Source organism: Ovis canadensis, chromosome 18 (genome assembly GCF_042477335.2).
Source record: "Ovis canadensis isolate MfBH-ARS-UI-01 breed Bighorn chromosome 18, ARS-UI_OviCan_v2, whole genome shotgun sequence".
NCBI lineage: Eukaryota > Metazoa > Chordata > Mammalia > Artiodactyla > Bovidae > Ovis > Ovis canadensis.
In genome coordinates this window covers 79,178,509-79,204,953 of record NC_091262.1, presented here as the reverse complement: position 1 = coordinate 79,204,953, position 26,445 = coordinate 79,178,509, and the positions used below count along the sequence as shown (strand labels likewise).

General features: G+C 53.5%; 1 protein-coding gene, 1 long non-coding RNA gene and 1 other non-coding gene across 8 annotated transcripts in view; 1 reads left to right on the top strand and 2 right to left on the bottom strand.

Annotated features, from left to right (window-relative positions):
• LOC138423653 (uncharacterized) overlaps window positions 1-23,188 on the bottom strand; it is a 77,638-nt gene extending 54,450 nt beyond the window's left edge. For 4 of the 5 annotated variants that reach the window (XR_011250361.1, XR_011250358.1, XR_011250362.1 and 1 more), the window contains exons 1-7: window positions 21,716-23,188; window positions 21,204-21,539; window positions 15,386-15,499; window positions 10,971-11,041; window positions 10,721-10,866; window positions 10,087-10,249; window positions 6,977-7,090 (exon numbers count right to left, since the gene is read on the bottom strand). This is a non-coding gene — a long non-coding RNA (uncharacterized lncRNA). The remainder of the gene's footprint in view (window positions 1-6,976; window positions 7,091-10,086; window positions 10,250-10,720; window positions 10,867-10,970; window positions 11,042-15,385; window positions 15,500-21,203; window positions 21,540-21,715) is intronic. The other variant, XR_011250360.1, reaches the window with a different exon arrangement.
• Window positions 8,125-8,201, bottom strand: LOC138424034 (small nucleolar RNA SNORD112). The gene has a single exon (XR_011250608.1). It is a non-coding gene; the product is annotated as a small nucleolar RNA SNORD112 (small nucleolar RNA).
• RTL1 (retrotransposon Gag like 1) lies at window positions 14,830-25,774 on the top strand. 2 transcript variants are annotated; one of them, XM_069559816.1, is made up of 2 exons: window positions 14,830-14,988; window positions 20,729-25,774. In XM_069559816.1, exon 2 carries the CDS (start codon window positions 20,814-20,816, stop codon window positions 24,813-24,815), a length of 4,002 nt encoding a protein of 1,333 aa, XP_069415917.1. In that variant the 5' UTR covers window positions 14,830-14,988; window positions 20,729-20,813; the 3' UTR covers window positions 24,816-25,774. The 2 variants fall into 2 exon arrangements, with proteins under 2 accessions (XP_069415917.1, XP_069415918.1); XM_069559817.1 differs by having other exon boundaries at window positions 14,836-14,892.
• Window positions 25,775-26,445: the final 671 nt, after the last annotated feature.

The window sequence follows — 26,445 nt, the reverse complement described above, 5'->3', positions numbered from 1 at the left end:
AGTAGTGGAAGGACAGGATGGAGTCTGGATGGAAGGAGAGGGGCTGGGAGTTGTTGGCCTGCAGCAGTAGGAACACGGCAAATTGTGATGAAAACAGGTTACCATTTTCTCCACTTTTATGTTGTTGGAAAGTAATCGTAATCAAAGGTTTTTAAAATAAACATGTAAAAATAGAGCGCAGTAGTCATGAAATGAAGATAATAATAATAAACAATATCTTAAAGTGCAGGAGCCAAGGAAGTGGAGATGCAAAGCCACATAAAAGAGCAAAGGGGTCCAGGGTCTGAGCTGACTCCTTCCTGGAGGGCCGTAGGGGGCTGACTCACAGGCAAAAAAAAAAAAAAAAAAAAACAAGCCTCAAAGTGGAAAGGGGACAAGAGAGGGGCCTGGATGGGTGAAAGCAAGCCATTCTAAGGTGGGGAGGTTAAGGAGAAAAAGCACAAGGGTGCAGAGCGAGACACCTACCTGCTACCCCAGTTCCCTACCTCCCAGACCCTCCTACGCACCCCTCCCAGCCACTGCTATATCCCTCAGACCTCCCCATTCTCCACCGGACGCCCAGGGCCATCTGGTCCCTTTCCTAGGCACTCCTGCCCCTCCCCAGCCCCCTCTGCCCACCCCCCAGGTCCTCCTAGTACCGTGTACCCTCTTCTGACTCCTAAAGGGCCCGCTGGAGCCCCCCTTCTCCACGGCAGACCTGGTCACCTGCTGACTCCTTCCCTGGGACCAGCTCAGACAGGATTCGGCTATCGAGCTTGTCTAACTTTTTTTCCTTTTTCTTTCCTTATTTGGCTCTTTGGGGGACAAGCAGAGGTGGCTTTGGCCCTCCAGCTGTGTGCCAAGCTGGCCCCACCGTCACCAGCCCCTCTGTTCCCCACCCCAGCCCTCCTCTTTCCGGCCAGTGACATCACTGGAAACTCACTGACGCCCGAGCCCAGGTCCACACCAAGCTTCCCAGACCCCTGGGCCCCTCACCCCTGCCTCCCCTTGCCCCCCTCCCGCCTCTCCCCTCTCTGGCCCTCCTGCAGCTGCCAGACTGCAGTCTGCTTCCTGGGCGCCTGAGCATCCTCTGCCCCGCCTGCAAATGCTCCCTCCCTCAGCCTTCCTTCCCCACTTTGGAAAGCCAGCCATCGGACCAGCTCCCAGCTCCCGGGACCCTCCCCTGCTGCATTGCAGCGTGGTCCTTTCTCGGTGAGGGCGGGGCGCAGCCTGCAGTCACCCCCAAGGTAGGGTGAGCCGCCCCTCCCTGGCTGCCCCCATCCCCCTGGCGCGCACGGCGCATGCAGGTATCTGGGGCTGGCAAGAAAAATCAAAATCGCCGCCTCCGCAGAAGCCAAACAAAAAAAAAAACAAACAGGGCCCCGGTCCCCATGGGTCTGCCTCCCCCTCCTCACTTTCCGGGCTCAAAAATGTGGCCCAGGCAGCCCCCTTGTGGCACTTGGGGGCGCCACAGACGCTCGGCTGGTGTCTGAAGAACTCAGTCTATCTTGATTCCACTGCACCGGGAGTTGGCACAAATCTCAAGTGACCCAACTCCTGCCCAGCTGCAGAGCCGCCTCTCTGAGTGGGGGGCGCAGTTCCCCTCTCCTTCCTCCTGTCCACAGCACTCCCCATGGCTCCCTCCCTCCCGGACATGGAAGTCTCCTGTTTTGAATACTGCTCGGAGGAGCAGACAGGTGTCCGGGGATGTGCACTGTGGCCGGGGTGGGGGCTGGAGGGACGGCAGGAGAACAGGGGCTCTCCGACAGAGGTGATGGGGAAACTGAGGGGCAGGGTGGGCCTCCGACCTCGTCTGTGTCAGAGAAAGGGGCTGGGGTCTCTGCCCTTGAGAGCGGGCTCTAGGCTGGGCATTTGCCTGGGGGAGGGGACTCCCTCTCTCGGCCCTCAGCCATCAAGCCTTCATCCACGCCACAGCTAGTCCTGCCCAGGAAGCTGCCCCTAGTGGGCCCCCCGGATGCTCTCCCGCCCCTCCCTCTAACTCCCCATCCACGCAAACAAGACCCAGCCCCCTTGATCTGCAATCTGCTTGACGTGGGCAGGGCCCCCTCTACGTCAGGTTAATAATGCCACTTTTATAAGGCTCTGCCAATAGGTGCTACCACCTAATTTGGAATCTGCCCTTCAAACGGATTGGGCCACAGAGGAGCTGGGATCTCAAGCACCCACTGCTGGGAGGTGCTTATAACTACTCACTTCGTCCCCTGCCCACCCACAACCCCCAGCACTGAGCACAGCCTCGCTGAGCTCTCTCCAGCAGCAGGGTGTGGTGGGGAGTCTCGGACAGACTGAGGTTCCAGCCTAGCTGGCCCTCACACCAGCTTGAGAGTCGGTGAGTATGGGACTTCATCTTTTCCTGCCTCAGTTTCTCCATCAGGCCAACGGGGATTTTTGAGGCTGGTGCTCAAGAGAGTTCCTGCTGGGACTGAGTTCTAGACAGACAGCCCAGCTCGGGGCTTGTCTCCTAGAAGACAGGGCTCCATGATGTCAGTTGCATCACTTGATTAACAGTGACTGACTCCCTTCTCTTTCCCCCACTAGACTGAGCTTGGAGGACAAGAAGCCAGCCGATTGGCACTGCTCTGTGTCCAGCTGTCCAGCCAAATCTGGGCCCGGGAAGGTAGGTGCCCTGCAGTGGTTTGGAGAATTGAGTGCCCGGAAGGATGGCTGCACCCCATAGTTTGTGGGATGCTTGAACTCCACTGGGCTTCTCTTCCCAGACACCCCCGCCCTTTGTCTAAGCTAGTCCTTCTAGGGAGCAGCCAAGAAAAATGTTCCTTTCGCCTTACCCCGGGGGGCCCCTCGTGCTATCTGTAAACAGTGCCAATGCTTGCCATATTAAAGGCAGGTGTGGGCTTGCCCATCTTTTTTGTGGCCTACTCTAAGCATCTACTGTGAGCTCACAGGCCCACAGGCCTCCTCTGGCTGAGTTAATTTGTGCTGCTGGAGCCCACAGAGGGGTCTCTGCCCCGTGAAGTCCCTGTCTGTATTCGGAGCAGGGCCTCCGAAGGCCGGGCGGTATTCTTTGCTGCGACACTTGTTACATGCGTGCGTGCGTCGCTCCCTGAGCCCCATGGTCTACCCTAGCAGCCCTGATGAGCTGTCTAGTGAGTGCTGGGCTGCACTTATCTCATTTAGCCTCCCCCTGAGCCGGTGCGGAAGCCCCTCTCATCTCCGTTTCACAGAGGAAAACCCGAGGCTCTGAAAAGTAAGAGGAATCGCGTGGTCTCCCAGTTAGAGAGCCGGGAAGCGCAGCCAGGGAGCCCCCAGCCCTGCCGCGGGCGCCTGCCGCCGCTGTCGCCACGGCTGTGGGCTGACCAGGGCCGGCCCGGCTGCCGGCAGCTCCTGCGGAAAAGGCAGGGGGGTTGCATAGAGAGCGTTCTCCCTAGCAACTAGCAGAGGGGCCATAAAAAAACAAGAGGGCTCGGAAGCCGCTTAACAGATAGCTCCCGAGCAGCTGGACCCGGGAGGGGAGACCCGCGCCCTCCCCTGGGCTCTCTGTAGAACAGCAGGGCAAAGGGCTCCGTCCCGGATGCGGGCGGGCGGGCCGGGGCAGACGCGCCCCGGGACAGGTGTCGACGGCCGAGATCGGACGGGGCTGGGGAACCCCTCGCCTGATCCCACCGTGGACGGGGGGCTCGCTCTGGAGAGCCCCGGGAAGGAGCCTGCCGCCTGCAAAGAGCCGAGGGCAGAGGGGGCGAGGGGGCTGCGTCGGAGCCGCGGAGGCAGATGCAGAAAGCGGGGAGGGCTCCGCGAAGCAGCTCGGTGTGCGAGCCCCGAGCGGGCTGCTCAGGGAGAGAGGGAGCTCCCTGTTACGGGAGGCATCCGAGCAGAGAGAGGCAGGCCGGTACTTGGCCGGGAGGCTGCCGCACGGCTCCCTGCCCAGGCTGGCAGCCCGCGCACGTCTAGGCCTTCGAGAAGCTCCTGCAGCGCGAAGTCCCGCGCGGGGCTGGCCGCGGCGGAGGCGGGCTGGGGTCACAGCAAGGATGCTGACGCGTTCCCAGGTCCCTAGCCCTGCGCTCAATGGCAGAGGCACCGAGATGCCGGTGGAGCGCTTCTGTCTCGGTGAGGCAGTGAGGGAGAGGAGCGGAGAATGGGGGTGAGTGCCGGCCGGCGCGGGGAAGGGGGGAGGGTGGGGGGCTGTCCTGCAGCCAAACCCCCATCTCATGGGCTGGGCCACCTGGAGTGGTCAAGGTCTCGCCCCGGCTCCCAGGCCCAGAGACGCTGGCCTGGGTCCTCTCTGAGGCAACAGGCTGGAGCAGAGGGTGGGGGAAGCCTTTCTGGGGTGGGGGGGACAGAGGCAGCGCAGGAAGAGCGGGTGGCGGTGTTGTCTGTTGAGTTGAGGGGCTGGCCTGGTCATGGGAAAAGCAGAACCCTTTTCTGGAGACTGGGCCACAGCCCCAGATTCGGCCGGCTGCTGGACCGTGACTTGGATGCGCTGAGGACTAGTGAAAGCCCCCTCGCCTGGCAATGGGGGCGAGGGGCCTGCATGTTGATGAGTGCGGTCCGGGCTGTGTGTCAGGCGCTGGCCCTTTAGGCCCATTCATGGGGGCTCGGTTCCCAGGAACTCTGGGTGGACGGGGCCTTTATCAGGGGACCCCGCTAGACGAGGCTCTGTTCTGCAGTTTCTAAAGGAGTTTTCTTGTCTTTGTTCCCGGTGCAGGCACTGAGTGTGTGTGAGTGTGTGTGAGTGTGTGTGAGTGTGTGTGTTTGTCAGGCTGGCTGAGGGGCCAGCCCGGGGTCCTTGTCCGAAATGACCAGGCTGCCCTCAGTCTCTCTTGCGGGTAGGGATGCACCTCTCATGGGCAGGCAGAAAAGATTCGGGGAGGGCCAAGGCACCTAGAGACCCCAGGGCGAGCCCCTTGTCACTACTGCCTCACTGTCCCCCTCCTGACAGCCCAATCTGCCGGGCGGGCTCTATCTGTCGGCCTCGGGGTCCCGACAGCTGCTCGGACCCGCCGTGGGGGGGCAGCAGCGTGTTGCAGGTGGAGTGCGGGCTGGCTCCGCAGACAGACAGACAGACTGCCCCACCACACTGCTCAGGCGCTGGGAGCAGCCCTGGGAGGAACTGTTTGCTTTCTCAGAGCCTCAGGGAAAGAGTGTTGGGGGGGGGGGGTGCTTTGCGGTTGTTTGCTGTTGTTTTAATCAATTAAAAGATGGCTCTGAAACTGTCGCTGCGAAAATGTTTGGTTAAGTATTTACAAGTGCGTCACCGCCTCTGCGGCATCGCATGGAGGTGCAGGGGGGAGGGGGGAAGCGGGGTGCGGCAGAAGAAATCACGCACTTAGAAAATTTTGCAAAGAAAGGCTTCTGATCGGGGAGAGCCCCAAAGAATTCTTTGAATAGCTTTGGTATCGATGAGAAAAGTCACCTCCCCAAATCTCTAATGGGGCAGGGGCCGCAGGGCAGCCCACCTCTGGGCCCCGGCGGGTGAGCTTGACTGCAGAGGGGAGGGGGCCTCCCACTAACAGTTCGTCTTGCCCCTCACACAGGCACAGCCTGGCACCCTCGCCTGGACACAAGGGTGTTGGGGATGCAAGGGGCTGCACGGTAGAGGCACAGACGGCTCCCCTAACAGCGCAGAGAAGCAGCACAAGACATGGGTCAGCCCAAGCCCAGGCTCTGGAGTGAATACACCGAAAATTTAGGAGAGAGGGGTCTTTGTGCTCTGTGGCCGAGGAAGTTCACTTTTGTGTCAAAGGCCAGCCATGCTTCCAACTAGGTGAGGCTGCACCGAGGCACAGAAACCTCATTTAGGCTGGGCCCGGCCCAGGGAGCCGTTTCTGTGAAATTTAGGAGAAGTCAGGTTTAGCCAGAAGTTTTTCCAGGAATTATTAACCTCTGGAGACTGTAACCACTGCTCCTTGTGAACCGCTCTTGCCAAAGTCTATAAAATACAAGTCTAAAAAATCTGCCTGAAGAGCAGTCCGATGTTTTATATGTATTTATAAAAAAAAGAATAAATGGTGGCGAAACTTTTTAGGAGAACCCAATTAAGACCAGTGGGGGCAGCCCCTTTCCGCCCCCCGCAGGGCTTGAGGAAAGGCCCCGAATCTCCCCTGGGGGTGTCCGCGCCAGGGCGAGGGGAACGCGCTGCTCCCCGCCCGGCACTTGCCCTCTCAGCTCCGTTGGCCCCTGTGGGTCTCCCTGCCCTGAAAAGGAGCTGCCTGTGCCTCTGGAGGGAGGTTAAGCACTTGGGACAGGATGAGATGGAAAGGCTGCTGGTTTCTGCTGCAAACAGCGTGGAGGCTGCTGCAGAGGGTGATTTAGTTGTGTGACTGTCCCGCTCGACCCCTCGGCATTCTGGGGGTGGATTAGCATTCCTCCTGTGACATCAGGAAACTGAGGCCCAAAAATCCTTGGGGATTTGCCAAAGACACACAGCTCTGTGTGTGGCCCTGGAGCCATGTGTGTGCTCAAGATGGCTGCCCTGATGGGGGGCTCCCTCCCACCCCCACCCCAGGGAAAGAGAGGGGACCAAAGCCCGGAATGCCCTGGTGCTTCTGCTCCTCCCAACAAGCAGGCGAAGGCCTCTGCCCCCACCCCAGGGCGAAGCAGGCATGGCCTCACGGCCCCTCTACACCTGGAAGCCAGTACTCTTTCTAGAACGTGACGTATCCCAAGCACCACTCTCAGCCCGGTCCTCTCCCCAGCACGTCCCCATCACACCAGCTGTCACCCTCAACCCAGCTGTCGTTCCTCCGTCTCATGTTCCAGAGCCCGTTTCTCTCTGGCAAGGAGCAGGTCACAAAAGGCACAAGGAACCATTTCCAGGGTGTAATTATCCTCCCAAAACACATCACTGCCACTCCAACCCTCAGATGTAAAGCACCCGACCCCTGCACCCCAGGACTCAGGGTTCCCAGGGCCTCGGGGAGCCTGGCATTTGCACTCAGGAGGGTGGGACAGAGCAGTTTAGGGGAAGCCAGCCCGCCCCCCGGGTATGTGTCTGCAGTAAGACGGCATTCTGAGGACTCACCCACTGCCGCAGAGCACTCAGCCAGTCCTCTGAAGCTGCCCCTCGGCCCAGGGGAACACGAAGCGGTTTTCAACTAGGGGAAGTCAGGTCTAGGCAACACGGGAGCCGAGGTCACTGAAAAGGGTCAAGGGAAAAAGGGTAATTAACATGTGGCCAATTTCACAAATTCTAGAAAAAGGCAAACCGTTCTTCTGGACAAGGCAAACAAGTCAGGCATGTCAGAATTTCACAGACCACACTTTGCCGAAATTTTAAATGAGATGTTGGGGTGGGGGGGAAGACGTGCCTCTAAATTTGGGCTCACCCAGGAAATATTTCAAGCCTGGTCTTAAGGGCCAAGGCGAAGCTGGCTGGAGCCCCAAAGGGTAAAAGGCATGGCACACACAGAGAACAAGGCAGCTGGTGGGGGCCGTAGTGCGCTTAGCACACGTATGTGCACGTATACGTGTGTGTGTGTGTGTGTGTGTGTTCATATGCTCACACGGGGAGGGGGCACAGGGCTGGGGAGCCTCCAGCCAGACCCTGAAGGGTCTTAACATGCCAGGCTAAGGTTCTTGGACCACATCCCAGAAGCTCCGGGAAGTCAGATGGAGGATTTAAAGCAAGACAGTGACAAGGTCAAAATGGCATTTTAGAAAGATCACTCAGTGAAAATAAACTTCGCTGCAAACCATTTAATCTAGCTATCCCACCTCTAAGAAGCCGGGGTAAAAGCACAGTTGGGGATGTGTTTACATATTCAGCTACAAGAATGCTCATTGCAGGGTCGTTAGCAATAACACACTAAAAAACAAAAACGGGACAGCTTAGATCTTTTTTAGCTGGCATCAGTTCAGCAGAATCCTATTAATTAAAACCTCGGTTCATGACACGCTCTCCTCATTTATCTATGCCAGGACCACTTTTATTTTATCTGTCTTTCTTATTTATTTTCTTAAATCATATAATAAGCACAACATGAACCAGTGACCCGCCCGACAACTAGGACTTTGACCAAAGCGTCTATATGCACACACTCGCCTCCCCCGGCAGACTTACAGCTGGGGTTTTCAACAATAAAGGAGGCTCTAATAAACAATGGTGCAAACACACCCCGGAATATTAAACAGCTCTTAAAAAGAATGAAACAGCCGAGACCTATTGTCTTTAATGGACCTTAGTATTTTGTGCAGAACTGGATTAATCATGATCCTTTGTTCAAACACACTTTTTCATCACAGATCCAGGCATGTCCTGCTTTTCTTTTTCTACTATATGCATTCATATATTCATTTGTAATAACGACATAAACACTCGTGAGCCCACCCCTCAAATCTAGACCTTAGCAATTACTTAACACCTGCTTCCACAAGCCAGCACCACCCCCACGCCCCACCATGGGGTAAGAACCCTGGGGCTTTCATGACAGCAACGAGATGGTTAACCCAACTCCAGTATGTGTTCAGATTACAGGCTACTAAGGTGTTGTAATAAGGAATGGTGTTTTTTTATGATCTCCAAGCAGGATCTTGAGTGAAGAGAAACAAGCTGTGCAAAAAGAAATATACATTGTGATATAGCTTACATAGAAAATAAACAGAATCATATATTGGAGGGGGGGTCTATTTAGATATATATGCAAATGCACAGAAAAAAAAAATCTGAAACCAGACACCTGACTCAGATAACAGCACTTAAAATGGTGGTGGTTGGTGGGGAGGTGGGAAGTTGGGGAGGAGAGAAGAGTTGATGATGGTTTTAGCTTTTATCCACAGTGTTTGATTTTTCAGTAATAGGTATATTAATTATCAATGCATTTCTTGCATAATTAAAATAAGCATTTTGTGTGTGGGTTTTTTTGTTTTGACTTGTTTGTGGGGGTTTTGTTAGCTTTTAGCTTTTTTTCGTTTACAAGTACAAAAGGAAGCACATTTTGGCTGATGGATGGGGAGTGGGTAGATACCCCCACACACACATCAGTTCTGCAGACACGAAGGATTTATCCTGCCCCCCAGATTACTCTTTTTTGAAGTCTTCTGCTCTAAAGCAGGAATGCCCCAGGTCTCTGAGTGGTTAGCAGGTGATATGAGGCCAGCAGGTGTTTGCCCACCGGCTGGAACTGTACCTCCCATGGGCCCCAAATCCCTTCAGACCTGCAGGGCGTGTGTCTGCAAGGCACCTATTGGGGAGAAGTCCCTTTCCTCCCCAAGAGCTTTAACAAGCCTAAGAGCTAATGCCCTGGCCCGTGTTTTCAAAGCTTAGCAAAGTGGAAATCAGGACTCAAGAGAATGTGAGAAGAGACAGTCCCGGGCGAAGGGGACACAGGAGCCCCAGGGGAGCAGCACACATGCTCCGGCAACCCTGCGGCTTGCTGGCAGAGACCCGGGGGCTCACTGTGTCCTCTGCCGCTGATTCCCAGGCAGAACCCACAGCTCTTATGTTGCCCTTCCCCAATTCTAACCTACAGGGCGTGTGGCTGACATGCTCCCTGAAAATGGGGTGCAGGTCCTTGCCTGCTGCTCCCCACGTGTCCAGGGTGGCATGCCACACCCTGACTTCTCATCAGAACCCCTCCCTCCCCCAGACACTCCAACCTCTGCCTGCATACTAAGCTTCAGACCCAGCCCCCCAGGCCCCCTCCAGCTGTCGCAGGCATGGAGCTAACTGCGCAGCTAAGAAGACCCTTTATCTTTATGCAGATAAAGACATCAAGGCCCAGAGATCCCAAGAACACAAAACCAGGCCAACCTGAAACCCAAATCAATCTAAAGTCAGGTTTTGTCTTGGCCTCCATCCACACAGATGAGCTGATCAGTTAGCTGCTTCAGGTCTTCCCCTCCCTAAGCTGACCAGGCAGGACCTTCTAGAATTCTCGCCCCTCTGCCAGGCAGACACTTATTTTCAACCATGACTCTGCACAAAAGAAATGTGAGCCCAGGTTAGCCAACCCTCCACCAACACGACCAGCTCTTAATCACCTTTTCCGCGCACAAGCCCCTGCTATTTATTACGTGGCACTTTATTTTGGATGGGGTTTGATACTGGCGAATACTTTGAGATGTCTGTCATAGTTTTTGCAGATACCAAAGATGCTTATGATAAATAAAAGTAAAATACAGTTCCCAGGTTACCTGCATCTGCCTCCGGGCCAGGGTAATTCCATGTGAAGATGCTCTTTCCTCCAGAAGGCTGCGTGAGTCCCACTGGGCCAATAAAAGTTACAGGGTTGACTCAAGGAAAGGGCCTCTGGACCCACGGCTGACCTGTTTATCCCTCCAGGTGTCCCTCTGGATTCTACAAAAATGAGAAGGGCTTTGAAAGGGACAGTTAGGGGACAGATACACTGAAATGACACCCATTTTTGCATCAGTTGATCACCTACTATGCACCAGGCACTCTCTAGTTTCCTCCATTAAAAGCATCAAGGTGATCCTTGAAGATGGCTGTCCCCATCCTAGAGGAGCCAGTGAAGGGAATTATAATCCCTTGACCAAGGCCACCAGCCTCCACCCAGAGGAGCCTACCCTCTCTGCCCCCAGAGCAGACCCCCATCAAACACGCCCCCTCACCCCTCCTCGTAATCATAGTGAAAGATTTTAACACCACCCTGGGTTGAGGGGCACGTAATGTAAGGGACAGTCAAGAGGAACAGCATTGTTTTGGATTTTTAAATTAGACTACCATCGTAAGGTTCACCACCCCCAGCCTTTGAGGGCCTTACCCCTCCAAAGAGGCTGTCTGTATGGCAGAGCAGGGCGTACGTACCTGGGGAGAGGGGTGTCTTTGAGGTCAGCCTAGAAGAGCCTCACACTCCCCTGGGTGGGGCTGCCATCCTGGCGGGCCAGGGCTAGGCCTCTCCTTGGCCTTGGGAGCCCACTGACTCACTGCCCGCCGGGGGCAGTGAGCCACAGCTGCAGGACAGAGAGCTCAGGTTAGATCCATCCCGAGGACTCTACGCGTTTACATACTGTTCACATGTACCAATCAGGGGATAAAAAGCAATCATTTTTCAGACCTTTTGATTCGATCCTGGGCCAGGCATCTACTCCCTTCCTGGAGAAAGCCGCCATCCAACCTGCCAGCCTCCTGCGAAGGGAGAAGAGAAAATACCCCCCAGGTTCCCAGGCTGAGGGGCAGCCCACCTCTCAGATTCCCCACCCCCAGGCCTCCCCTCCTAATGCTGACAGCCCTACTGTGTGCCTAGGGGGAAGGAGGGCAGAAAGAGTAGCTAGTGCAGACTGCTGTCAGGGACAGGACTGAACACTGCAGGGTCCAGTCGAGGGGCTTGCTCAAGGGGCTTCAGAGCTTGGGGGTCACAGAGCAAGGGCGGGGCCACAGGGCCTCCGGTGTGGACCTCAACTGGCCTGACACGTGGGCAAGGCCAACGGGACTCGCAGTCTGTGTCAGACCAGAGAGAGAAGTGAGGACAGCCCATGGGGTCTGAGGTTTGTCCTGGGCCTCAGGCTCCTATTCTGCAAAATGGGGATAAGAAAACAGTCACACCTCCAAAGGGTGTTACGAGGATTAAGAGAATGAAAACAGCGCCTGGCACAGAGTAAGGACTTAGATGATGAAGGGAGCCAGACGCAGTGCTGGGGGACTGTATCATGTGACATGACGTGGGCCCCTGAGAATGGCAGGACACAGCCCTGAGTGGACTGAGGTCCCTACTGTGCAGAGTACGTGTGCCATCCCAACCTGGCCTTTCATACTTAAGAAACCTATTTATCCAATAACCTTCCAGAAAGAAGCGGAGCTCCAGCTGACGGGACAGAAGCAGAGCCACTGATTGCCTGTGTCAAAGGTAAGGCTCAGGGTGAGGGGGTCCCATGCTGACCTCCCGCCCCCAAGGTGGGTGGAGGGGTGGGGCTGGGCCGCCGCTCAGAAACAAAGGTTAAAGGATTTGTCTGTCTGCAAGAAAAAAGCCGTGACATGGAGGACTCAATGGCTCTGTACAAACACTTGAGTGGCTATAATTAGCAGGCTCTGGGCCAGCTGTCCTGTCCCTCTGCCCACACCCAAAGTAGCCAAATTGATTGGAAATCAACACAGGAGGTCTTCCGGGAGACCGAGGGCAGACCCTGAGGTCCTCATTCTTTCAGTCTTGCCTCCCATCGAACCATGAAATGGAAGTGGCTCCTCTGGTCCTCAGGGGCTCTGAATGGCCACTGCCCACTGCCCATGGGGTGTCAGCTCCTGCCACCCCCCCAACCCCGTCCACCAGTGCAGAGAAGAAAGCCTAAGCTTGGCTTTGATCACTGCCTCTGCCTCTTCCTTCCTAAACCGGGCTCTCTGAATCCCAGTTAAAGCCGTGAAGCAGGGAACACGCCCCACCCCGAAAGGAACAAAGTTAGTGTTAGGGGCCTGGTGCCCAAGGTCAGGCCTGAAATATCCATTTTAATAAATGAATGCTAATAACCCCGGTCTGAAGGACACGGGCCTTCTGCATCTAGACACCCCATCCCTTACTAGCTCCAGACACGACCTGCTCAGTGCTGGGGCTGTTCAATGGTCCTGATCCCAGGGGCCCTCGCCACCACTAATTACGGCTCCCGGGCAGGGCGCGTGACCCTCTGGACTCTGGCTCCCTCACTTACAAGGCAGGGCGTTGTCATCTCGTGGGGTTAATGGGAAAATTAAAGTTGATGCCATGCGTGAAAACGCTGCCTGAATCCATCTGACCATTACAATTATAGTGGGTTGATAAAAGTGATAATCACAAGAGTCCTAATGATAATAACAAGCCCAGGCTCATTTGGAGTATCTCATAGTACACGAAGGGCTTGCGGCACCCCACTCCCCTGGGAAGGCGGGGCTCCCTCCATTAAGTAAATGGAGAGACTGAGGCCAGTCTGGGCCGAGTTGCCTGGCACCAAGGCCCCACCCTCCTGCTCCAAGAAGCCCCATGCTCCTGGGCCTGCAGCCACAGCACCCCAGGAACAGAGGGAACCCATCAGAGACTCAAAAAAGCCCACTGAAGCCGCTCTCAGCCTGACTCTTAAACCTGGACCAGCACTAGAATAAGCCCCCCAGCTTGTGTTCCCAAGAACACCCAATTTCTAAGAGCGATTGGTGGAACTGAGCTCCACCTACTCTGACAAGGGGCTTTCCAGGTGGCGCTAGTGGTGAAGAACCTGCCTGCCGATGCAGGAGACATAAGAGATATGGGTTCAATCCCTGGATTGGGAAGATCCCCTGGAGGAAGGCATGGCAACCCACTCCAGTATTCTTGCCTGGAGAATCCCCATGGACAGAGAAACCTGGTGGGCTACGGCCCATAGGGTCACAAAGAGCTGCATACAACTGAAGCAACCTAGCACGCACACACATTCTCAGACAACCACTCCCTGCATCCCTGCTCCCCAGGGTCATCCCTCTGACCCCTCGCAGGACCCCTGAACTATAGGAGCCACGTGAGAAGACCCTTTCCCAAGCCTCCTTGCAGCTCTGGGGAAACTGAGGGTCAGGAGAAGGGCACGCTCAAAGTCAGCGAGGGCCCGGGGCTAGCAGCTGGTTCGGGCGCCCTCCCCTACCCACTTGCCTTGAAAGGCAAGAGCAGTCCCGGGGAGCAGCTGGTTGGCCCCGCCAATCGGGGCAGCCCAAAGAAGGAGGCCACTGGCCGCCTGACCCCTCTCCCAGCCCCGCCCGCAGGCGGCACTCTCCCCGTCCCCTGGTTATTCTGGGCAGAGTGAGCCAGCTGCCCCCTGGAGCCGCCCGTCAAGTGGAAGGGCGGGCAGGCACTCAGCGGAGGGAACACGGCTGGGTCAGGGGCACTGCCCATGCCCTGGATGGCCGGGGGAGAGGTAGCAAGGGGCTGTGCAGACCCTCTCCAGGAGGACCCCTGCCCCGCCTGGGCTGGAAGTGAAGGAGGAGCCCAGGGGACAGTACTCGCTGTCTTCTTGAGTCACATGTCCCCTTTCTAGACACTAGTGTCCCCAGTGATGTCCAAGGCCCAACAACCTAGCCCCTCTGTCCAGGCCCCAGGGGGAGGTAAAGGAGGATGGAGACTCGCTGTTCGGGGTCAGTGAGAGGGGTCTCCCATCTGGAAGGACCAAGGGGGTCTTTGACACACGTCAGGGGGTTGAGTGCTCAGGAGTGGGGGACCCCTGACTTGAACTCTGCTCGGCTAGCAGTCCCTGAAGGTCCTAGGGCCCCAGGGCCCCAGCCCAGCTCTCCACGGGACCCTCCAGGAATCCCCCTCAGAACTCCCAGCACCTTCCTCCTCCTCTGCTCCCGACCAGCCAGCTGAATTCAGAGAGGGAGCACGCCACTGGTCTGTACCAGGGGAACCAAGAAGGCCCCCCAGCCTCAGTCTGCACACCCTGACCTTGGCATTAATCTAACAGAAAAACGAACAACAGCCTGCGGCCCTTCCAGCGCCCCTGCGTGCCCACCCACACCTGGATGCTCCCCTCTGTCCATGCTGCCAGCAGGACTGGGGCAGCGGAAGGGCCATGTGAAGACAGTGAGACCACCAAGGCCCCACGACCCCCAGTTGTCTCTGTCGTGGTCAAGTCCACGTGGTTCTGAGCACCCCCTGCAGGCCACGCGGGGAAGGCCGGGGTCTTCGCCTGACGGCAGGTGCCCAGAGAGCTGGGGGGCTCCAGGTGTGGCGGCCAGCACCTGGGAGGCCGGCAAGGTGTGGCCTCTCCCCTAATTCCTCCACTCCCGCCCCCTGCCCCAGGCTCAAACCCTGCCCCTAAACATCCTCTCATCTCCTCTTCCAAGCTCTATTTTTAAAATCAGATTTCCTTTACTGCACAAGTGAGCTGACAGTGAGCGGGGGGCGGGGAAGGTATTCGTTGAGGGATTGGCCCCCCGCCCCTCCTCCACACCCAACCCTTCATAGACACACGTTGGCAGCCCTGACCCAAAGGGCCACTTGCTCAGAGGCGAGCAAGGAGCTGACCTGACCGCGAAGGCTCCGGGCACTGAAGGTGGTGAGGCTGGACTGTCTGTCTCTGAGTGTCGGGAGGGGAAAGAGAGTCCAACGCAAAGACCCCAGACCAGCTGCACAGCCTGGATTTTGGAGGGTTGGTTTTTCTTGGTTTTTTTTTTTTTTTTTTTTCCGTTAAGATTAAGAATTTCCAAGTCAGTAGATATTGCTCAAAGAAATGTTCATGAGCCTTGAGACTTCAACATGATCCCAGCTGCGTTTATAGGACTGGGAATAATACTTCTTTAGAGCCCAGAGAAGAGGCAGGGGCAGCCTCTTGGGCTGTGTGGAGCTGTGGCAGGCAGGCCCATGGAGGACAGGGGTCAGCAGGAAGCCCGCACTGGTTTCTAAAGCAGTATGCGGCAGGACCCGGGCCCCGACGATGCCCAAAGTCCGGGCAAAGGGACAGACAGCTGAGCCCAGTGGAGACTCAAGAGAGCTCTCACCAGGGATTCAGGGAGACCCCTGGCGCTGCCCCGAGACCCCAGGCTCACCTCCGGCACAGTACTGAACACGAGGGCGTGTGGTCCTCATCTCTTACTGGTGATGTTTCACAAGGCAAGGCTGCCTCCATTTCTTCATGCTAGAGTAGGGGTCTAGCATAATGCCTGGCCCAAAAGAAAGAGTCAGGACATTCTATATGAATTAATGAATCATAGGTACAGAGACAAGTTCAAAAAAAACCAAGGAATCTGTGACAATAAAATCAAGATGCGTTTGGGGGTACAAGAAGTAACGAACCCCAGTCTTTCAGGAGGGAAGTGTGAAAGGAATAAGGAACTGAAGCTAGACAGTAAAAAATTTTGATTTCATGCAAATTTAGGCTTTCTACTCTAAGTAATAAAGAGCCATGTAAAGATTTTTCAATATAACAAACACTTGGTCCAATTTTCATTTCATGCTCAGGCAACTGGATTTTATGTTATGGACATGAAATGTTAAGGATTTTAAACTGAAGATATCATGACTAAATGGAGGTGCCACGCTAAGATGTAAAGACATTTTGTTAGTGATGATTAAAAAGATTTTAAGCGGGGGCTGGGGGCGGTTTCATGAATAGATACGGAGTTTGGAGGGAAGTAGTCTGGACTTTATTACTGAGACGTGACACAATCAAACTTTTATAATTACGCTAAGGAGTTTGGATTCTTGCCCATGGGTTTGAAGAAATACAATGGGGAGATTTTTTGCTTGTGGGAGGTAAGTAAGTAGAAAAACATAAAACATATTTTAAGGCTTTGGATTTTATGAATGGACAATGAGGAAACATTGGGAAGTTGTTGACAGAAAAGTGAAAGCCACACATTTAAGTATCACGCTAAAACATCCTTTATTAGTTGAGGGGGTGTTAAAGTCTGACTTTCCGAGCATACCAAGGAAATTTGATTGATGTTGACAGCAACGTTGAAAGACTTTGATCAGAAAAGTTCCATGACCAACATTGGGAATACGCAAAGAAATGTGGAATTTACTTTGAGGCTCTGATACAATGAGATTTTTGCAAGTGCCTAGGAATTTTATTTCAGCCAATAGAAAGTTCTAAGAGGGATGTGCTGAGTTTCGTTGTATTTGATAAAGAGTTTGCAGTGAAATTACCAAATAAAATTCACATTTTATGCTAAGATTTTGAATTTTTATTCCCTAATTCCACAATCAAGAGACATTGTAAGATTCTTAGGGTGAGGCGACAAGATCAAAGTTTACTGACTGTGCTAGAAAGGGAGAATTTTATTTTAAGGAATGACAAGATCGAATTTTTATATCATGCTAATAAGGATGGATTTACGCCAATAAAGGGTTTCAAGGAATGACAGGGTAAGATGTGTGGGGTTTTCTAATAGACTGATCCAATGATAAATTATATGATAAAATGTTGCATTTTATGAGTAGTTGGGATTTTATGTTATAGGCTATGAAAAAACCTTGAAGAGTTTAAAATTGGAGAGTTACATGATCAAATGTACACATTTCAGGAGAGCCACAAGAGCAGATTTTTATGACAAAGATAATATGTTCAGATTTTTATAACATGCCAAGTAGATGTGATTTTATGTGTGAATTGAATGAATTGAAGGCATTGGAGCATCTCATTCGAAGGAGGGATATGATCTCATTTTTGAACCTCGTGTAGAGGCGTCTGGATTTTAGCCAATAAAGGATTTTAAAGAATGACTGACTAGAGTTTAGTCTCCAGGGGAACTAGCTGGTAAAACATATTTTAGGCTAAGGTGTCTGGATTTGATGAAGCAGACAATGAGGGTGCGTCGACAGTTCAGGGGAGGCACCCCTTGGCAAAAGTGAACCCAGTTTGTGCTTTATGCAGGCAACTTGAGCATTTATGGCAAGTAAAATAGAGGCGGGGCGGGAGATACAGGGGCTATAGGGTTGAATTTAAATAGCATGCTAAGAAGTTTGGGCTCTATTCTGAGGAACAGTATCAGTTTTTTGTGCCGGGCTAAGGAATTTGGATGTTGGCCATTAAGAGATTCTCAGAGAGTGATATGGCAAAATGTCTGTGTTTCATAAACAAAGGCTGCATAGAAATTGTACAGTAAAATATGTCTTTTATGCTAAGGAGTTTAGGTCCTATATGCTAAGGACTTTAGTGACTAGAGATTTTATAAGACTTTAAGCAGAAGTTACAAGACCAAATTCATGTTTCTTGCAAGTGTGGCCTTTAATGAAATGGTCAGACTTTAATATCATGTCTAATTACTGGTTTGGAATTAAGCCAATAATACAAAGTTTAAGAAGTGACCTAGTGAGATTTGGGGTTTTATATCCATCAGTTTGCAGATAAATTCATAATAAAATTTTTTTTATTTTATCCTAAGTGATTGGAACTTCATGTTATAGGCAACGAAAAGAAACTTTTGTAACCTTTAAATAGAGAAGTTATGGATAACTTTTATGCATCTTGGTAAAGTTTAAATCCTATGTTAAGGAATATTAGTAATATCAGGTAATATCCGGAATATAGTAATATCAGGTTTTAACAACATGCCAAGGATATCAGATTTTAGGTTGAAATTGGGAAAGTTGAAGGATTTAATCAGGTACCTCAAATTTATAAATATATTAAGAGTAGACTTTATATTAAGAAGGGGATAATCTAGTTTTTAAATCATTGTGCTAAGGTGCTCAGTTTTTAGCTAATTAATGGTTTTAAGAGACACACTGAGCTTCTGTATTTTAAATTGTAACCAATTTAACATTTTTTTATTTTAAAATTCAAACTTAAACAATTTATTTTAGTCAACAAAGCACCTTAAGAGTTTTAAAAGACATACTGAGATTTTATATTATAACTTAAATCAATTTAAAATTTTAGCCAATAAATGGTTTTAAGGGTTGTAAGTGACATTTAGGGATTTTACATTCAAAATTTTTAATTTAGCCCATTTAAATTTTTAAATTTTAAATTAGACAGTACAGTGTTTTAATAATTTTTAGACATACTGAGATTCTGTATTATAAATTTTAGCCAATTTAACATTTTTAGTTTTAAAATATAAAGCCAATTTAATGTTTTGATTTTTAAATTCAAATTTTAGCCAGTTTTTATTCTTAAATATTAAATTTAGCCAATAAAATACTTAGGAGACAACTGAGACTTTATATTTTCAATTTTAGCCAATTCAAAATTTTTAATTTTCAAATTCATATTTCAACTAATTTAAATTTTAAATTTTAGCGAATAAAGCATTTCCAGGGTTGTAAGATACATACTGAGATCTTATATTGTAAATTTTAGCCAATTTAAATTTTTTAATTTTAGCCAATAAAGGGCTTCAAGGGTTGTAAAAGACATACTGAGATTTTCTATTTTAAATTTTAACCAATTTAAAATTTTTAATTTTTAAATTCAAATCTTAAGCAATTTAAATTTTTTATTTTAAATTTTAGATAATAAAGCATTTTAATGGTTGTAAGATACATAATGAGATTAAGAGACATAATGAGATTTTATGTCTAAATTTTAGACAATTTAAATTTTAAAATTTTAACCAATAAAAGATTTTCAGACCTGTAAGAGACATGCTGAGTGAGGTTTTTATTTCTAATACATGAGTTGGCAGATGAATTAATTTGTCAACTTTTGTATTTTAATTAGAGACTTGGAATTTTACAATAATAATATATAGTTTACAGGACTTTTATGAAGGAGAAATGAGTTAATCTATGTGACGTGCTATATACATAATCTTATTATAATGGATATGAGGATGGTGATGACAGTTTTACCTAAAAAAAAATGTTGTCTCTACTTTGAAATAAAAACATGATCAGAATTTTCTATTATTTTAAGACCTTAAATTTTATCCAGAAAATGATTCTCATGAGTTTATGTGTCAGGAATTTTTATGCTAATGGATTTGCATTTAATATCATATACTGCGAATAAACAGAGAAGGCTTTAATCAGAGGGACTGCAGAATCAAATTTAACTGTCATGCTAACAAGAATGCATTTAATTTTGAAAAGTAGCATATCATGTTGGAAAGGCTGGATTTTAGCCAATGAGGAGTTTTTCGCTAGGGAAAGCATTTTTTTTTTAATAGATTGGCCCAGAGGCTAAAAAGAAAACTGAGAAGCAACAAAAAGTGTTAAATGGCTCAAGAACGATAACTGTAGAGCTAATTAATTGGATAGCCAGAACTCAATCTGCCCTGCTGCAGCAGAAAAGCACGTTAACAATCCCAATCAAAACATCTCTGTCAATTCAGCCTTGACCCACTAAAGATTTTCCAAAATCAATTCTTCAGTCACTCAGATGTCAAGGTTATCTCATGCCCTCCCCACACCCCCATGCCTTACTGAATATCCCAGCTCTACTAGCTACACCCCAGTGCTGGGGGGAGACCAGCCCAGGACAGGGAGGCGCAGCCACTGGGGCAAAGAGATTGGAGGGTCTGTAAAGACTTTTGCAGGAGTGGAACTGAGGCCAGATGTTTGAAGTTCCTGAACCCCCGCAGACAAGGAGGGCTAGTCTTGGGAGAGTGCAGATTTTAGGAGAGGTGGGGACATGATTGGTAGGTCTCCCCTGACAGCTCAGAGCTGGGGAGAGAACTCAGCCCTGGAAGTCGGTGAAAGAGAAAAAAAATCAGCAAAAATTCCGAGTCAGAATTAAGTCACAAATGACACGTCTCTGGCAGACAGTAGGTACTTTCTAAACATTTCTGGGGGGAGGTGGGGTGGGAATAGAAAAGCCAGAATCCAGATCACGGCTTCCACCTGTCCCCAGTGTCTCCTTTGAATCTAGGAGAAGAAATAAGAGCTATTTGGGGCAGCTGACCCAGCTGAAGGGATCACAGCCAAGTGCCCATTTTCTGCTCGCGCCCTGAACTTGCTAACCAGTAGGCACCTCTCCTGGAGATTCCCACCTCAGCCCCGAGGGGGCCCAGCCTGCCAGGGGTGGCTTTGGATGGCGCTGAGATGTGACCTCTGTGACCTTCTGGTGACCAAAGAAGGGCAGGGAAGTTGACCAGGCCTATGTGCCAGGCTTGAAATGAAGTGGCCAGTGCATCCTGCCAGGTGCCAGCCTGCCACAGGGCCACTCTGGGCACAGCACGCCACAGAATTTATGAACTGTGAATTTCTCACAGCCATGGGGGAAGCAAGCAGGCCAGACGGGCAGAATAAGCCTCGGAGATCAGGTGCAAAGGTCAGGGGGTTGAGGATCTCTTCTCTCCACAGGGTGCCCCAAGTTAGACCCAGGGAGTTTCCCCCCAGCTTCAGACTAGGTGGGCATCTGGCTTGTCCTAGAGACCCTGACCTCATGAGACCCCTAAACCACTGCCTTTCTTCCCCCCACTCTCGCCTCTCCCCACTGCCAGGTTCTGATCTCTGACATCCCAGGCGCTGACCAGACGCGTCACGACCTTACCAGTCTTCAGAGAACACTCCTTTCCATCCGACGAAATGATAGAACCCTCTGAAGACTCATTTGAGACGATGATGGAGCGTAAGAATCCATCATCAAAACAAATGGAGTCCTCCGAGGGCTCATCCGAAACCACCGTGGAGACGCCGCCAGGCGGCAGAGCGGAGGCGGCGGGGCTGGCCGGCGGCCTGGCCCAGGAAACGGGAGAGCAGTCCATTGACCTCCGCCAAGACATGGAGGAGCCATCCAGTGGCCCACATAGGGAAATAAAGGATCCACCCAATGACCTACTCCAAGACTTGGAGGAGTCATGCGAGGGTTCTCATCTGGAAGAGGGGGGTCCATTCGGAGGGGCACCTGGTGGAATGGAAGAAGAAGAAGAGGACAACCCATGGGAGTCCCAGGAAGACCAAGACTACTACACTGACCTGGCTGAATCGGAGGAAGACGAGAGTCCCGAAGAGCCAGACAGCTCAACAGTGGAGGTCATGGGCATGGTGAGGTCCATCATCTCTCTGTATTTCCGGATGCAAGACCTCAGAGAGCAGCAGCGAGTGGCGGAAGAGATCCTGATGAACGCGATCAACAAAGGCCAACTGCCGACCCCGAAGCAATTCTCAGGTGATCGCAGAGAATACCATGAGTTCATCGTGCTCTGCCAGCTGATCTTACAGAGCTACCCAAGAGTGTTCTGCAACGACCGCCTGCGAGTGGGGTACGTCATCAGTCACCTCTCGGGCATGGCTATGGAATGGGCCAGTGACCTGGTGGAGAAAGAAAGCTCCATGATTGATGACTTCCCGGCCTTCCTGGAAGCCATGAACGACACGTTTGAGTACCGCCAGGCCCTGCGGGTAGCAGAGGATGCCATGTTCAACCTCAGGCAGGGGGACCGCGCCGCCATCGAATACATCAACGAGTTCCAGAGCCTCGTACCCACCTTGGGCTGGCCAGACGAAGTCCTCCAGGCCCACCTGTGCCAGGGGCTCAAGGAAGACATCAGGCAGTATCTGTTCAGCATCCCGCAGCCGAATTCGCTGGAAAACCTGATTGCGCTGGTCCTGCAGATAGAGGACAAGCTGGCTGAGAGAAGGGCGATGCTCAGGCTGGCCCCAGAGGCCCGCCCACGGCACCTGACCTGGCTCGACTCACCTGTTCCCGAGAGGTGGACCGTGAGCACCTGGCTGCCCAACGAGTTCCACCCTGGCATCAAACGCAAGCACCTCTTCCTGCTGCTCCTCGTGAGGGTGAACCCCTACCACAGCGTGGCGGTCCAGGCCCTGGTCGACTCGGGAGCGACCAGCAACTACATGGATGAGGGGTTCGCCCAAGAGCACTACGTGGAGCTCTACCAGAAGCCCTACGCAGAGTTGGTCCAGACCGCGGACGGCTCGCTGGTCGGCAACGAACCCGTCTGGCTCTACACCGAACCCCTGGTGTGTTTGCACCAGAACCACCAGGAGTCCCTGGAATTTGACATCGTCGCTTCATCCAAATTCTCCGTGATTCTAGGCATCAAGTGGCTCCAGCTCCACGCCCCCGACATCGACTGGGTCAAAGGCCGCTGCACCTTCCACTCTCCCTACTGCCTGAAGAATTGCTTCCGCCCGCCCCCACCATGCATTGCTCTGGAACACCATGCCGTAAGCCTACTGCCCGGATTGCCACACCAGTACTCCGACCTGGCCGACGTGTTTAACCCGAAGGAAGCAGATGAGGAGACTTCCGACCAGCCAAGCTCAGACGGATCCGATGATCTTTCTGAATCAGAGCCCTCTGAGCTTCAGCAGGCTGGAGACAGTGATCAAAGCGAGGAGACCTTTTACGACTGCGCCTCCACCGCGCCGTGGGAACCTGTGGATGCCGGGGTGCAAGAAAAAGCCAAGCAGGAGGAATTCTGGGACCTGCAGGACATGCTGACCAGCAGGCATGACTACATACAGATGATTCCAGAACTGTTCGACCAGTTACACGGAGCTACATGGTTCACCAAGCTGGAGCTGCGTGGGACCATCGTGGAGGAAAGCATGGACATACACCAGACAGAAGACGTATGGAAAGTGGCATTCGGTTTGGAGCTCCAAGAGATGGCGAGCTACCAGCCCTTCCTGATCTGCGCAGACCCTATCATCCCCCAGGGCGTGATCCACTTCATCCTAAAGGACATGATCGGCCTCTTTGTCATCTCCTACGGGCAGGACGTCCTGGTCTACTCCATGAGCCAGGAGGAGCATTACCACCACGTGCGCCAGGTTCTGGTCCGCTTCCGCTACCACCACGTCTACTGCTCCCTGCAGAGAAGCCAGTTCCACCGGCACACTGCCGAGTTCCTGGGCTTCGTCGTGACCCCCAAGGGGGTGAGGCTCAACAAGAGCATCGTCAGCACGATCACAGGGTACCCCACCCCAGGCTCGAGGAAGTCCCTGCGAAACCTCATGGAATTCGCCTTCCCCTACCGGCACTTTGTGGAACGGTTCGCCGACATCACAGAGCCCCTGGTGCGGCAGCTCCGGGCCGACCAGCCTTTCGACTGGGGTGACAAGGAGCAGGAGGCCTTCGTGGGCCTGAAGCGGGCGTTCCGCAAGGCGCCCCTCCTCTACCACCCCAAGCCCCAGAACCAGTTCTACTTGCAGACGGGCGTCACCAAGACGTCCCTGTACGCCAGCCTGATCCAAATGGACAAACGGACTGGCAAGAGAGCGTGCTGCGCTTTCTACTCCCGCAACATCTCCCCGATGGAGGTGGAGGCCTCGCCGGCGGAGATGAAGATCCTTCCAATCCGGGCTGCCTTCATGGTGTGGTGCCGCTACCTGGAGAACACCGAGGAGCCCATCATGATCCTTCTCAACAAGGAGGATCTAGCCTCTCTGAACAATGACAGGCTCACCGTACTTCTCCCCGGCCACTGGGTCTTCTTCTTCGCCCACTTCAACTTTGACGTCAAGGAGATGCCGACATCGGAGGACGCCCAGCCCCTGCCCCGCCGGCAGAGGCTCCGCAAGAGGGCCCAGCAGAGCCAGGCTGCCACCACCACCAGGCCAACGATGCTTGTCACCATGCGGGGCCCCCCTGGGGGTCAGTCCCCAGAATCAGAAAACGAAGAGGAGAGTGAAGATGCCCTTCACCCAGACGAGCCCAACGGGCAGAACCTCCAGCACGGGCTCCTGGCGCTGATACCCGTGGACCAGATATTCAACAGCTTCCTGGCCCACTTCAGCATGGCCCAGATCAGGGCAGTCATGCTGCACTTCTACCGAAGCCTCCTGCTCTGGAAGAACCTCCTGGCCATGGCCGCGCTCCTCGTGATGCTGCGGTTCAGGAGGCGCCTGGCCCTGCTGCCCGCGCCTGCCGCGGACCCAGCCCGGCCGCCCCCACAGCGCTCTCTACGCCTCTTCCTGGACGCGTCCCTCCTCACCAGCAGTGGCATCGCCAGCGCTGTCACCCAGCTGTTCACCCAGATGCCACCTCTCGTAGGTGCCAATGCCCTCCCGCCCGAGGAGCTGGCCGAGCTGTTCCTGGGCCCCAGGCCCTGGCAGCTCCACTCCCTGCATGGCTTGCGGATCACGCCCAGTTTCTGGCAGATGCTGTGCCAGTTCTTCGGCATCGGGGGCCCTGCCCTCGAGGGCACCCAGACCCACCCGAGCCCACGCCTGGTGCCGCATGTCGAGGGCGATGATTGTGTCGTCTTGCGAGACGCCCTGCAAGACGACCTGCAACGTTTCCGTCAGTGTGGCCTGCATGACGGCCTGCAAGACACCTCGCAGGACGCGCAGGACGCGCAGGGCAGCGCGTGGGCCCGCAGGCCCCTCCAGCACCCTCCCACCCAGGCCAAGGCCCTGGCCCGCCTGGCCGACATCCGCAGCACCCAAGGGCTCTCCATCGTGACCCACCGGGAGCTGATGGCCAGAGCCCTGACCGACTTCCTGGCCGCTGTCTCCACCCAGGCTCTGCCTACCCTGGTCGAGGCAAGCCCACCCAGCGAAAGAGCCACGCTGGAGGAACTGCCCAGCGACTCCGACGAGGATGCTGACCTCGACTGAGCGCGCCTCCTCCCCACTACCCCGCCGCCCCACAGAACCTCCTTCCAGCACCTCCCCGTGCCTCAGCCTGCTTCGCTCAGACCCCTGCACCCCCTTCCTGCCCCTCATGACCCAAAGGGAACCACCTGAGAAAGGGCACGCAACCAACTCATCAACCAGCAACAGTTTCTGTACCAACGGACCAACAACCGGACTATTCCAGAGCCAGCTCAGGGCTACACAATTCCGTCTTAATTCAACAGGTGCCAGGTCTGCAACTGGGCATGAGATCAATGAGAAGAGGGCAGTGATGAGCAGGAAATGACCCCATGACCCAAGGCCAGGTGAAAACTCAGCACAGCAGAGGCAGCCAAGCAAGCAAGTGCCAGGGACCCACCACCCCCTGGAGTGGCGAAGGGCCGCCTTGGGCCACCATGGGACACTGACCTCGGGTGCTCCGCTGGCTTCTTCTACCTCCACAGCGGTGTTCCTGCTACCCTGGGCCCCGCCCCCCTGCCCCGACGTCTCGTGGTGTGTGCCGTGGTGCCTTCCCCACCCCCGCCTCCCTGCAAAGCAGCGCCCGCCCACCAGTGCCCCCCCCAGTCTGGTCCAGCTCCCTCAACACTGACTGTCTGACCCTGACCTCCGGCTCTCACCTGGATGGTGCTGCTCCACAGAGGGTCCCGACGTACCAGTACTTACCAGACTCGCATCCTCAGGAGTCCCCCACGACTCCTGGGACACTGATGGGATGACCTTGCCCGGTGCAGCTCCCTCCTCCGTCTCCCAACACTGACAACACAGAGGCCCGGAGGCGGAGGGGCTCCGAGGGAGACTGAGAGACTGAGTCAGCCAGCGGACTGTGCCAAGTAGCTAAGAGGACTCCTACCAGACCACCGCTCTATGCCACGGGGAGGAGACCCCGCCCCCAGCCCTTCCCCCTCTGCCCCTTCCCGCCCCCCAAAATAAAGCAGAATAAAAGATTATCTGACTTTGTGGTTTGTTCCCAAGGTGCGGGATGGGGTGCAGGCAGGGCAGGGGGATGGAGGGGAAGCACGTGGAGTGGGGCAGGGGTGGGGAAGACAGGCCCACCCGGCGCCTGGCACTCTGTCTGGGGGAGGCGGATGTGGGGAGGGACCCTGGGAGCTGCCTCTTCCCGAGGGCCTGGATTAGGGACCCCAGAAACTCAAGTCCCAAATTTTCCCACAAGAGAAATGAGGGTGGGGTGGGGGGTGGGCTGGGCTTTCCCCCCTCAACTCAAAGGGTCTGCAAACCAAGGAGCCTTGGCCTCAACCAGCTCTCCCACTATCACCCCTAGTCAGAAGGTCAAGGTCACACTGCCCTAAAGATGGCAGAAAGGCTGTTCTGAGGGTGCACTGCCCTGGGAAACGGGGAGGGGGTTCCAGGTGAATGAGGACAGCGGGGAGGGGGCGCTCAGGCCCTCAAGGCCCACTTACCCCCAGCCTGGCCCATGCTGACCCAGAGCCCCTCTGCCTGGCCGCAGGGCCCACCCTTGGACCTCCCAGAGCACAACTGCCCCCCCCTCCACACTGAGACCACTCCTGGTGGGGGACACGGAACCTCCACTTGGGGAGGGGTCCAACACGGAGCATGTCATGTGCCCCAAGGGTGCCCTCTCAGCTCAGCTCTA